Below are 14688 nucleotides of genomic sequence, written 5' to 3'. Positions count from 1 at the left end.
GTGCCTCTTTGTCGCTCGTTCCGCGCTCTCGCTTGCACTTCAAGCCTTAAATGGAACGCCTCAGAGCGAGGTAACGCCGCATGAGTCATGTTTTTTCGTGCGTGCAGCCGGCTCCATCGAATTATAAGACGTTGTCACGTCAAAAACCTACCTAACAGAAATGAGTTTTTAGGATTATATTGGGATATGTTGTTTACCCTAATTTATATTATTTATTAATTACCATATTAAATTATACCTTAGTGAACAAGAATACATCAGTATGACCAAACCGTTACAATTTCTGTTGCTTGATGGTATATTAGGTTTTGATAACCGATATTTATTAGTATTGTAGACTTCTATTGTTTATAATCATTGAAGACTCATTTCAACTCAACCCTCTAGTTGAAAATAACTGAATTTATAGCGATTAGGAAATGGAATTACGTTAGCTTTTAAGTAATTCTATGAACTTATTCTGCGTAAAACAATACTTCAATAAAACAAGATTGTTCATTCCCTGATAAATATAACATGCAATTAATATATGCCTAAGTATGTTTCATAAACGCATTTTTAAATTATATACCTACTCAGAATCAAGTTACCCTTGTAAAATGCCAGTAAGAGTGAATGACCATATTAGCAAATACATAATCAATGTCATTGTTTCTTTTTCTTCATTTAATATTGATACCATATAAATATAGATAATAAATAATAATATTGGTTAACTAAATCAATGGTTTTGCTAATTATTCAGATTGATAATTAATGAGTAATTTTAATCATACCTGCTCTTAACCACGTAAACATACTACTACTATATCATATGTTGGTAGGAACACATAAGATATAATGTTGTAATCAGACGTGATGTGGTGGGCAGGATTCCCACTATATCATCATAAAGTCGCCAGTCCTAAAACTGGTTGGCCGCGCAACTCCTATCCTGAGCTAATTTTCGCATTTCCCTAAACTTAATCTTAACTATTTGTGAACAGTAATCTAATTTAGGTATACATCTACTCCTCCTAACTGTCACTTCTGCTTCTAATATGTCTCTAACAAGTCCTGCATGCTTAAGAAGGTGTCCTATCAATCTATATCTCGTCTATTTCTTAGTATCTTCCATACTATTCTGTTCGCATACTCTTTCTAATACCTCCTCATTTCTAACCTTCTCTATCCACGGTAGCCTTCTAACCTTATCTCTTCCACTGCTCCCACCGTCCATGTTTCGCACCCGTACAGCGTCGAACTCTAAACACACACCATTTACAATCTTTTTCCAACTTCCAAATTAACAGCTGGCGAGCATAGAAGTGAATTCATTTTGTTGAAGGCGACTCGACCCTGCGCTATAGGCTATACTCCGTTTTATATCTCGTGTGCTCCTTCCATTCTGAGTTATCTGACTTCCTAGATAGGTATCGAAAATAAGTCTCTTCTTCTAAGTTTTCTCCTTCTATATTTATATTTGCGCTTTCTCTACTTTTTCTTTCCTTGCGTACCGGTCTTTTTGTTCTACATCACTTATTATAAATTTCAAAAATTCAGAAGATATTTACAAAAAATATTTCAAAAGATGAACAGGTGGCCGAAACTTTTGGAGATATTGGTACTAGCAGAGAAGTAATCTAATAAAAAAATGGAATACTTTAAAGTTATCATGTAATACCTGTATGGTAAGATCCACCACCGCAATCTCAATATTTTATTGCTACACCTTGTAAATTTCCGAGAGCGGTATAATTCACAGTTTTTTTTTTGTTGCACTTATTTTTGGTTTGGCCCAACCACATGTAATAATAAAAATTTTACAATCGTGTGCTTATTTCATAACCACCGTCGCGCTGAAAACTTCTAAGAAAACAAAGTAATTAATTAATTCCCATGTCCTTCAAGTGTGTTCCTTTAAATTAAAGACGTGCAGTGTATCAAAGCAGGCGCGATGGAACAACGGTATAGCTCAGAGATACTTGGAATCGTCTCTTTGAAAAAACTACCCTCTCTCGGAAATAATTAATCATGTCGACTGGAACGTGCACGACTCATTTATATGACAAACAGTGCGTTTATAGAAGAGTTATTTTGAACTAGTGAAACCCGCCTCTTAAATTAGCGAATCGTTTTGCGTTAATACTGCTACCGCGTGAAATTATAAATTACAACCTTACTTTGATAAGTTCTTGCTGAAAATGCTTTGGTACGATGTCTGTTCAAGTAGTTCAGGTACTTTACAAAAGTAAAATCATAAATTACAACCTTAGTTCGTGCTGCAAATGTATCAGTACGATGTCTGACTATAAATTACTGATCAGTTTTTAAATATTAGAGTGAATTAATATTCAACTCTCTACAAGTTATCTCAACATAATAAGAAAAAATTGTTGCTGCTGTTACTCTCGCCGGGAATCGAACCCGGTTGTTTTACACCCTAATGCTTTAACCACTAAAATGTGAGAGGTGACAGCGGCTTTGATGACGAAAGACGCCTACTAGGTTAGCGAATAGTCAAAACATTGTACATATTATATATATATACGTACATACATACATATGTTTTTATATTTTGAACTAAAAGAAGAATAAACTTAAAACATACATTATATATACAACAAATTAGGTAACTTAATTATTTTATTGGGTATTTGCAGTTGGGTGTGTTATGTTTTCGTATTTACTTTCAAATTTAAGCAGTAAAAACATGTTTGCGTCAAAAAACAAAGATTAATTTATACCAACTATACAACTATCATATATTTCGTGATTTCTAAGGTACAAATTAAACAGTTTTGATTTTTAAACTCCATTGAGTTACGAGCTTTAATAATAATTAATTTTATTTACCTATACTAGTTCTTCCCGCTATCCCCGGCCATTTTTATTGCTCTACTATGACGTAGTATCGGCCCTCATTNATATTATATATATATACATATATGAAATATTTTGAAGTAAGTTCATTATATTCATTAATTTGATAGAAGTTAAAATCTAATCATGTTTATAACAATCTAACTTGATATTCAACCCTCTACTTCTCTTGCTCGCTATTTCAAAATAATGAGAAAAAACTGTTGCTGTTGTCACACCCTCGTCGGGAATCGAACCCGGGAAATTACAATCTCACTTTGATAAGTTCTTGCTGATAACGTTTTAGTACAAAGTCTGTTTAAGGAATTCAAGGATTTTTGCCAGAGGCAGTATTTAAAGCAAAGTGCAATCAGTGGTCTACCTAGAATAGACATTAAATTTCAATATTTAGAAATTCTGAACTACATATTAGTCCATCCCCAATAGAAACATTAGTTCTTAAAATAATTGACCGTTGCTGTTAACGGTTTGTCTGGAGTTCCATTGTTGGTTGTGTTATATGAATGAAATAAGGACTATCTCTTACGCATGTGAAAGCTCATGTGATTCAGAATTAATTGTACCTCACCAGCGTAGAATTAATGAATCTTGTTGAAACCCAGAAAGTACCTTCAAATTGTGAAACAATTGGGTATCAATAAAAGAAAAAAAATATGAAAAAGGTAGAACAGAAGCTGTTCAGATTTCCTAGCAAAAATATTTAAAATATATGTAGCTGTTGTCTGGTTGTTTTTGAAAAATAAACAGTTAAAAGGTCTGGGATTATACCTGCTAACTTTCTCTTTGGGATTTTGCGGTTTGTGTACAGGCGCGTGAAGAAAATTGAAACTTGAAAACAAGGAGTAGTAAAAAACGGTTCAAGGAAGAGACAGGCAGTTTTTCCGAAGAGAATTTTAGAAAAATATTACATTTGTTTCTTTCGTGAGGAATAGGTGCTCTCGTATCGGTTTAGACCATTGCTTAGCATTCGGGAGGACGCCGAGGCAGTAATACTCCACAGATAATCTTTCATTCTCTTCTGTCTTCATTTCGTCCGTCTCAACTTTCTCACCCGAACCACCACCCACCCATTCCCATGATTCCTGAAAGCAGGCTGAAGAGGGCCTTCCGCCCTACCTTCCGGCGTAGTCCGGAGGGACTGCCCGCCCACCAGCATTAATGGGCTGGTGGGAATGAAACACCCAAAAGTTTTTTTTTTTTTTTTTTCGGTTTCAATATTCAAATTAAATGATTTTGGAAATCTGTACATAAACGAGTTATGTGTAGATTAAGGTTAGGTATATATATGTAGTTTTGTATACAGTGTTGTGATAAAAAGTTTTACTGCAGCAAGAGTACTTAATTTGAAAATACAAGTCCGTTGGTTTATCCTTAGCTTACGAGATGATATGTAGGGAATTACGCACAGACGTAAAAAAAACTGAAAACTTACAAACATCAACGTTGACCTATTTATGGTTGGGAACGTCGCCATGATTATGTTTCAAGCGGTGAAAATAAAATGTACGGAACGCATATTAACTAGTTATTACGCAAACTAGTCCATTCCTGCCTAACACATACGTAAAGACAGATAGATACAGTATAGGTATTGTGTACGCACGCACAAATCATTGTCATGGCGCACGTCTTTAACTGCGGCAATATAAGTTGAAGGAATCCAAAGTATCGACCAGTTGTTGTTCGCAAGAAATGGCAAATAGCGGATAAAATGTGGTCGATCGAAAAAAGAGAAAAAAAAGAAGAAACCGAGGCTGATGATTTTGCTAATTCACCGCTAGCCGGGTTTTTGCCGCGGCCATGTTGGAACACTAACAAATGATAATGGGTAGTTTGAAATTCCTCCACGGCTCCATGCCATCCGGTTCTTGTAATACTATTATCACCACGTTCATTTTATTGTTATTAATAGTGGCGGCCTTATTTGGCGTAAAACAGCCGCTGCACCGGGCGTTTTACTCACCTGATTAGTACGACTACGGGTCTCATGCAAGTTTCATTAAAGGCGGCGCTGACCCGTTCGTTGAATAATAAAATTTTACATTTCCACTGTTTACGAGAACCCAAGACACACACACGCTAACATCAAACGACTGCTTTATGTTCTGACACTTGTTCTACGCACATTTACTTCCATGTTTCGCGCGCGACATTTAATTGCAATTGCTTTCGATTTTTATATACCTACCTACCTAGCTAACCTACCCGTTTTTGCTCTTATTGCACCCTGGGGGAGTTTCTTCTTGAAAACTCCTAAAGGCAAACATCAAAGTTCTTGTTACTGCTTGTTACGAAACCTTAACGATGAATTTTATTTACGTGGAAACCGAGTTTCTCAAAAAGACTTACTTTTTCATGTTCAGCTGGTAATTTATTTTTACGAGAAGTGGTTTAAATGTGATAACAAAAGTAGATACATTCATTTCATAAAGCATCATGTTATGTGTTGTCGATGCATGGGTATTTACGTTTATGTATGGTACCTACCAGAAATTGAAAATATTAATGGTATAAACGCTACTATATAAAAATAATCCAAAGGGTTTATTTTTATCAAACTCATAGTGAAAGCCTTTTTTGCCTTGTAATATAAAAATAAATTATTAAGTGTTATGAATATTTTTTGCCGATTTTCGTAAAATTTCAGAATTTCTTTCATGGTGTTATATAGGCATGTATGAAGTATAGCAAATATATTCCGGGAATTTGTAAATATTTTACAAGTAAATCAATTTTTGTTCAGTAGTCACCCTATAGCTTTATATACCGTTGCCACCACCTTTCCCACCCTCTTCTAAATTTTTTTAAGTTATGTAGTTTAAAATCATCCTCACAGTTTTTTTACGCTGTCATGATGAGCAATTTAAGGGGAGATTGTATTTTTGGGAAGAGGAGAAGGTTATAAAGGGCTATAGGGGAGATGCGGCAACGTGGAAAATACTGTTTTAGACAAATACTCGCAGACAATCAATAGAGGCGTCTTGTTATAATGAAGAATCCAAACTTTTTCTTTCCTTAAGTGAAAACTGGGTGCCCTCAATCGATTGAGGATAATAGCATATCCAAAAGAAAAAAAACATGTCATCAACAGTTTCTTCACCTTAAACTTAGACATCGTTGATTTCGTTGGTCACCGTCTTCCCCACTACTGACTCTGCCTCCATACATATTTTCCCAATTTTCGAAGACATATTAGAGGAAGAAATAACAGTTAGGAGGAGTAAAGGTTGACCTAGATTAGATTACGGTTCGCAAATAATTAAGGATGTGGGATGTTTTAGTTTTAGAGAAATGCGAAAATTAGCTCAGGAAAGGCAACAGTGGAGACGCGTGTCCAAGCAGTCTTAGGACTGATGACATTATGATGATGACCGGTAGTAAAGGAAGGTTCACTCTTTACAACATAACTTCGGCCCCCGCAGCGTAGTTTGGTAAGGAATTATAACTAAATTCCCGGAACTTTATTGACACAGCTCGTATACTGAAGGGTAGTACAGGCATGACGCTGGAAGCTGGCGGAAACTTTAAAATGGCGTGGATGCGCGATGGCAAAAGTAGGCAGTTTTAGGTATAAAGATTGCAGCCCTCATTCTTCAGTATTCCTATCAGGGGCGTAGATTAAATATTTAAAAATAGGGATCAGTGAGCAGGTAATGGAGATACAAACAGAAGAACTAATTGTTGATGTTGGTGACAGTGATAGAGATTTCCATGATGAGAGTGAATGTGAAAACTAACTATAAAACAAAAGTAATAGGTTAATTTTTTCTTTTTGGTAAGTCATGTTTTTACATTATTTTCTAGTACGCTACTGTCCTATCTGTATTAATACTATAATTTACGCCTACTGAAAGCTTATTTGTGTATCGGTTCCAAGTGACTTACCCAAATAGGTCATAAATGGGCAAGTACCTGCGCGACCGCTCGCCAGCTTCTTTCGTCAGACCTGTACTTTGGTACTTTGTAGAATATAAATAAAGCAAAAGTATGTAATGAGTGAATAACATCGAAATGACCTACAGAAGCAAATACTACATCATATACTGCCACCGTAAAATGCAGCAGTGTTGGAAGATACTGTTTGGTAAAATGCTTCAGTTTCATTTTTTGCATTTTAAAGTCTATAGCCTACGGCTTTCAAATCCCTTTAATCAATCACTTTGTATACATACTTCGGTATATGTATGTACGGATTTAAGACGTGAATGTAGTGGATGGGGGGGAATTTATCCCCCAGTTCTACAATTGATTTTTCTTAGCGGCTTTTCTCGAGAAAAACGACACCAACAAAATGGCGCCTGTTGCAAAGGGAGACCAGTTCTCAAGGGATGGAAGCGGGTTCAGAACGGAACAAGTAATTGGATCGCATTCTCGAAGGGAGAATGATTTATTTTATTTGAAGACGTGGGTGGATTTAAAAGGCGTGCACGCGGCTCGCAGATTTCGCCTTTATTGATTTTAACGTTAGAAACGAGCAGACTTTTTTCTTTGTCTGCCAACAACTGAAGATCCACATGCTTCCTTTTATACCGATACATAAAAGTTTTCAATAGATGAAGAAAATTTTTCATGAAAAAAGGACCTGAATCCTTTGACCTGTTTTTATATTTTACAGAATAAGTACCTACAGCTAGTTCAAAATCTTATGAACCTTTATCTGCGTGAGATGCGGAACTTATTGTATTCATGAAAACATTATCTGATTTACTAGACTGTTACCATGTGTCATGCTATACAAATAGATATGGAGCAGTACGATAGTACAAAGAAAATGTAGATTCTGAAATAATAAATGCAAGTTACAGGGCAGTCAAAATGCTGTTTGTCGATTTTCATAACATCGACTTTATTAAAGTACATCTCGCATTAATTCTTTGAAATTTATAATTTTTACATCAAAACTGCCTCCTATTAGTACAAAGTAATAATAAAAATGTATGGAAGGTATTAGTTTTTGTATTTACCGTGGATTTCATTTATTACGACCTTGGTTATAGCGACATTTTGCTATAGCAACGTTAAGTCTAAGTCCCTTGAATTTAAAGCATAAATTCATATGGCTATACTGTTAAAAAAAAGCGCAAATCGGTTTAAACTTGAAAAATGGTGAAAACTGTATAGACGTGTCTGTATCTCTTCATCTTTGCCTGTAACGACTTCCGGATATAACGGCGAAATTACAGTCGTCCTTTCGTCGTCGTTATATCCGAAATCCACTGTATTTCTCTACTACGTTTTACCTGCGGCTTCGCTCGCGTTGATGTCCTAAATACGTGTCAAAGATCCTCGAAAATACAATAATATGATAAATGTACTCTTAAGTTTTGACCAGGATCATCAAAATAAAACTTAAATTTCTAATTTTTTAGGTTAAGCATATACTTTACGTAGAATGACAGTAAATATACTGTCCTTCTTTATTGAGATGAAAAGAAAATTTTCTATCACTTGGAAACAGCAGTTTTTTTGTGTCCTTTCATGTGCCTATTATTATTAGTTATTTAAGTTTAATTAGTATAATTTGTTAATTTGTATTTCGTTTTCGTTTCAGGTATGGTTCCAGAATGCCCGAGCCAAGTGGCGTAGAATGATGTTAAAACAAGAGGGTAAATCTGGAGAGAAGTCAGGTTCAGAAGGCATGAGTGATATGGACATATATGGTACAGGTCCGATGTCGGGAAGCCTGCAATCCTTACCGCCCCCTAGCCCTTCATTTATGATTCCATCAGGAAGCCCTTCATCACTAGATTGCCCGTGACTTTAGTGATTTGAAATGTCGAAGTGCGTGAACAATCTGATCGAGAATAAACGTTAAAGTGAAGTTGTAAATTTTAGTTATTTAGCGATTAATTTATTTTTACGTACAGAGAACTCGTACTTGTCGAATAAGTTTCACTTGTAAATAGGCGTACGTTTGGTACTAAGATTGGTATAAGTAAGTACTATGTGTCGCTACTCTAAATTATTTTATTCTATAGAAATGACTGAATTTTTCATCAGAATTATTTCGTCATGTGATTTTTGTGAATCATCAACTTGGTTGCAACAGAAAGTTTGCGCTTTTTAGTTCTGTGCATATACTTACATACATCCAAAAATAATTGACATCATGTAAGTTAAAGTTCTAATTAGTAACAAATATTTTAAACATGCAACATTAACATTGAAGAACTACTGAATCTCCTAATACACATTGTTTTGTAAAGGTGTTACTTGAAAAAAGAATAAAATAAAGTATAATGAAATTCAGTTTACTGATAGAATTAATAATTCTAAGAAACAAAGAATTTCTCAAAAAAAAAAAAAGTGAAAAAATTCAAAAATGGGTCGTTTTTGATCATATTGTCCATGGTCTACTTACCACCACTGCTGAAATGAAAGTGAGAGCATCTAGTTATCTGATATAACAATTGATATAACCTTTTACTACAATTACATACGTATATGAAATATTAATTCTGTATAAAACTACTGGCGATTCTTGAAATATAATGCTATTGATGAGAATTGCTGTCATCAACATTTTGAAGCGATGAAAGGCATGCGGCCCCCTCAATAACTCGACAATCTGAGTGTTGAATATTATAGCTAGTATCATATTAAATCTTCTCTCATTTACAATAAGCAAATCAACGAGTCATTAAGGGTGTCGTACTGTTACTTAATTTTCGTTCTGATAATGACGGACAGTTTTGAGAGATTTATCAAGAATCGATCAAGAAGCTAGTGTTTTGGAAAGATTTACTGGTTAACAGTGGTGGTAGGCAGATCAAACTTCGAGTCGGTGAGAGACCTTGTGGTTGACAGGGGTAGCAATAAGTAGACGCTGGTGGATTTGATCAAGAATGACTCATTTTTGAATTTTTCATAACTTCGTTAGTTTTTCTTCGTTGAATTGATTCTTGTAGATTATTACTTATTCTATCAGGGAACTGAATTTCGGTAAAATGCATCAACTTTATCATTATTTATTCATAACAATCCAAACTATAAAACAAAGACAATCTTTTAAAAACTTCAAAATCAAATTTCATTTTTATGAATCCCAAATCCAATTGTTTTAGGTGAGCCTTAGCGGGTCTTACCGGCTTAAAATCGCTCAAGAATAAATGATTTAGTAACTTTTTACCGGCTGTCACTTTCATACAACGGAAGTAAAAAAAAAAAATAAATCCGATGCTCACTTATCGGCAGACGGTTTTCGGTGATACCAAATTTCTGATGCTTGAATCAAAAATAGATCGTAAAGTTATTTCTATAATGAATCATACCAACTTCATACGAATATAAAAAACAATTCTCAGGAGGCGTCGTTATTATCCTAGTTCTGACCATATTCTGACAAGTGACAGCTGAAATGTTTTTCAACTGAAACGATTATAAAACCAAGCACTATGTATCGGTATCTACGACAAATACGATACACAGCTACGAGAAGTGTTTCGCACGGTACAAAAGATAAAAATATTCAGCTAGGACCTTCGGCCATTTCTGGAAGTAGTGGCGAAAGTCATAAACTGTGGAAAAGGCTTGCCATTTTCGTGGCCCTACCAGCTATCTGTTTATGTGCGCTAGGGTGCTTTGTCGAAAATAGTATGGAAGAAATGGAAGAAGAACGTGAACCTTTTTTGAAATACGAATACATGCGTAGAAGAACTAAGCCTTTTCCATGGGGAGACGGTAATCATTCGTTGTTTCATAATCCACATAAAAATGCGTTACCCGATGGTTATGAAGAAGTACAATAATCAAAATGTCTGTTTTATACAATTTGTTCAAAATAGAATAAACGCTTTTTAAATGTGTCTATAAATGTTGTCGAAAGTTTATTACAAAACCACTATTATTAATAAACACAAACTAAAAAACTGATCACACTTCAATAAATATACCGTATGCGAAAGTGCGGATATTAGTATGCTGCTCTCGTCAAAACCAGTCAGACGGCCAACGCCTCCGCCTGGCTGTTGGAAGTTGTGCGAAGACATGCACACACGTACGAAGCGACAATTTTCTATACGACGATCCACTTTTTCGCATACGGTATACTATTAGACGTTCTTAAAATTGAAATTATAGCATTTTCAGCTCAGTGAAGTAGCTCTATGTAAAAGAATGAGCTTCTAATGACGATATTTTAGGCATATTGATACAAATTTTTGAAATTATTATTATTATTTCTTAAACATTTCCTGCTATTTTCCTTGATGAGCAATTTGATTTTACCTGTACACTGTGATGCATATATATATGTAAATATACAATTTTCAACCAAGTTGGTGCAGCAAAAATTACTACAATGTAGTAGACAATTTATAAAACTAAAAAAATGTATTGTTCCTACCAGTTATTAGTTTACATGTCACGATTTTTATATATACACCCTAAAAATTTGCACGGTGATGAAATATTAGCTGTGACATCACGGCTAAATCTTAATTATTATTAATTCATTATTAAACCATCGTTAAGTTTTATTCACTTGTGTAGCAAACAGAAGAAGAAATTATTAAAGTACAAATATAAGGTCAACGCAATAATATAGCAAATGGTTGTCCAATTTTAGGTGTTTTAAATAAAATAACATCCGTATTGTGAAATTATTATTATTATCATTTGCAACAAAAACAAAATAATTTTCTGTTAGATTGATATGTATTCAAATTTTTTTTAATATGGTTTTTGTAAAACTATGCAATACACGTATTTATATTTCGTACTGGTTGTCACTAAATGTGTTATGTACTTCACATCACCAAACGAGAAATATTTTTATTATGTAAATTTATACTGTCTTTATAAGATGGTTTCTTCCTATTAATAAATATCAGTTTCGTATTTGCTGTGCTTCTTTTCAGGATTCCCTAAGTCAAAATGACAAACGGAACCCTTATAACATTAACCGTGTATCTGTCTGTCCGTCTGGCACAGTCAATTTGCTCTGGATCTAGTGAACTGATTAAGTTGAAACTTACTACAAATATGAATTTTTGTGACCCAAACACGGACGTACAACGTAAATAAATTAATATTGAACATGAGGGTCATTTTGGTGGGGGGGGGGGAATAGGAAATTAAAAAAAAAACAGTTTTGCGAACTGGGTCTTAAATAAATTTTTTTACAATTTTAAAATAAATAGTTTTAAAATTATTTAAGAAAATAGTTGAAAATTGACCATTCTACCCCCTCCCCCCAACCTTATCTCGGAAACTAATATATAATAATAGGATCACTCGTATGTGTGTCTGTCCGTTCTTTTGTATTAAATTTTTCATTAACAGTGGTCATCATTTAAATTTACAAAAATAAGTCAGAAACCAGGTGAATATTCGAATAGGAGAACTATAATTAGAGAAAGGTAAGTATTGGATCATAAGCTTGGAAAGAATATGATCAAGTCAATCCACCTTTAATAGAATATAAAAGTTATCTTAGACACCATCTTGTATTAGAATCAGTTCAATGTATTTTTGTTGTAAGCTATTAAATTTGTCATAAATCAAACACTAGTAAAAAACAATTGCGTCCACGGGTTTTACTACTACTTATTTGTGACTCAAACTAACCCAGTCTAGTCTAACCATTAGTGACAGTTAAAGATTTTAAAGATTTGCAATGTTGCCTTAAAGTCAGTTTTTTTGTATCATATATAGATACGCATTGTTAAAATAAGAATTCAAGTGTCTCAAATCTATTTTTAGCAAAAGCTACGATATAGCTTTGGTATCATCATATAGATAATCTTTTTCTTATTACTTCAGTTGAAATAGTTAAAATTTCTATATTAGTAGTTAGATTGCTTTAACTAAAATGGACACGGTACTGATAAAACAGTATGTATGAAAATAAATAAAAGTAAACCAAAAATACTGATATGCAAGGGAATATAAAGTAGGGAAATAGCAAATATAAAGATAGGAGACGAAAAATTAGAAGAAATGGCTGATTTTAAGTATCTAGGAAGTCATATAATTCAGGACGGAAGGAGTAGTAGGGATAGCGCAGGGTCAAGTCGCCTTCATTAAAAAGAAATCACTTTTGGTGGATTTAGAAATTCGGAAAAGATTGTTAAAGGTGTATGTTTGGAGCGCGGCGCTGTACGGGTGCGAAACATGAACGATGGGCGCTGCGGAAAAGAAAACATTAGAAGCGTTTGAAATGTGGTGTTACAGGCGAATGATGAGAATATCGTGGATAGGGAAGGCTAGAAATGAAGAAATTTTAGAAAGAATGGAATAGAGGACTTTATGGAAGTCAATAAGAAATAGGCGAGACAGGTTGTTAGGACACCTTCTCAGGTCCAGTCGGAGACATGTTAGAAGCAAAAACGGGGGTTAGCAGGGGTAGAGGTATACCTAATTAAATTACTGATAGCAAATAGTTTAGAATGTGGGATCTTCTAGTTGTAGGGAAATGCGAAGATTAGCTCAGGATAGAAAGGAGTGGAGGTGCATGTCCAACCAGTCTTAGGACTAACGACCTTTATCATGATTAGATAATATTAAATTTCAATATTATTCTATCTACCAGTACTCCTATGTACCATGTATACAATATTTTTGGGCACGAGTTCTTTAGTACTAAGCACAGATTCTATTGTTAATTAAAAAAGAAAAAACGAAAAAATGCTTTACAGATGGAACTTCTACACGTGTTTTGTAAATCCCTACAGGTACCCAGATTCTCATATTTATATACGACGGACACGTTTTCAATTTTTCAGCGCTAAATCGGTGATCATCGGACGAAGGTTGAAATTTTGACAGACGATGATGGATTGCTTCTGTTCTCACATTTTTTTGATGCGTTTGTCGCAGCCCGAAGCCGCAGGAAACAGATCATTAAGGACGAATGTACTGTAAATAATATCAGTATCTTCGGGTTAACGAGTTTGTTATAAATATGTGGATGTTGCAAAAATAGTCGATGAGCAAAATTATACCGACCGTTCCGGACTTGATACAGGAGCTGCACGCATAAACTATTTCTTCCACTTGAACACCTGCCTGCTTTTTCATAATTACACACAGATATGATGGGATTTCACGGAGTTGGATCGATAATACACTTGTACAATGTACATGTGTGTGTATGTTAGTATTTTCTAAAAGTATTTACTTGAAATTGTCGTCCAGTATTTTATTTTTGCGTATTAATACGAACATTGAAGACAAGCCAATTTTTATAATGTCTATAAGGTTGTGTCAGGAGTAAGTACATGTCAGTGAGATGTTTCACAAGGACTTTTTGCTTGGAACTGAGAGTTGCTCGATAATGGGCTTGCAGCTTGCAGCATATTAATATTTTACTATCACATCGGATCTGTACATTGATTATTTTACAATCAAAGAAATTCTGTAGATACGTCAATGGAAATGTGTGTAATCCGTCATTGTACAAAATTCCTAGGAAATGTATATAAATTCCTATAATCGCCCGGAAATGTATGAAATAAATTATATTAGACACATTTCCTAGGAAATGTATACACTTCCTAAATAGCAATCGGAAATGTATTAAATCCAAGATGTCAATGGGTCGCGGGGATAGCGGAGCGAGGGGAGGGCATTGCGTCATCCAATCATAATGATGAATACTCCTCGAAGACATTACTCTAACATATAATTGTTTGGTTAGGTAGTTTTATGACAGATTGAAGTTTACTTAATGCCCCTTCGCTATGTTACAGTAATTCCTTTTGATTTTATTATTCATTTCCTAGTACAATATCGGAATTTCATACAATTCATAGGAGATGTATATATTTCCTAGGACATGTGGGTATTAAATGATCTTTGAAACAATCTATATCTATATCTATATAT

General features: G+C 34.4%; 1 protein-coding gene across 1 annotated transcript in view; it reads left to right on the top strand.

Annotated features, from left to right (window-relative positions):
* Positions 1-9168, top strand: part of LOC108738341 (protein apterous-like) — a 205591-nt gene extending 196423 nt beyond the window's left edge. The window contains exon 5 of the mRNA XM_025979349.1: positions 8414-9168. Coding sequence (XP_025835134.1) covers positions 8414-8620 — 207 coding nt within the window. The 3' untranslated portion in view covers positions 8621-9168. The remainder of the gene's footprint in view (positions 1-8413) is intronic.
* The last annotated feature ends 5520 nt before the right edge of the window (positions 9169-14688 follow it).

Source organism: Agrilus planipennis, unplaced genomic scaffold (genome assembly GCF_000699045.2).
Source record: "Agrilus planipennis isolate EAB-ADULT unplaced genomic scaffold, Apla_2.0 scaffold131, whole genome shotgun sequence".
Classification (NCBI taxonomy): Eukaryota; Metazoa; Arthropoda; class Insecta; order Coleoptera; family Buprestidae; genus Agrilus; species Agrilus planipennis.
The sequence above is the reverse complement of the archived record's forward strand: the minus strand, read 5'-3'. Positions and strand labels throughout refer to the sequence as shown.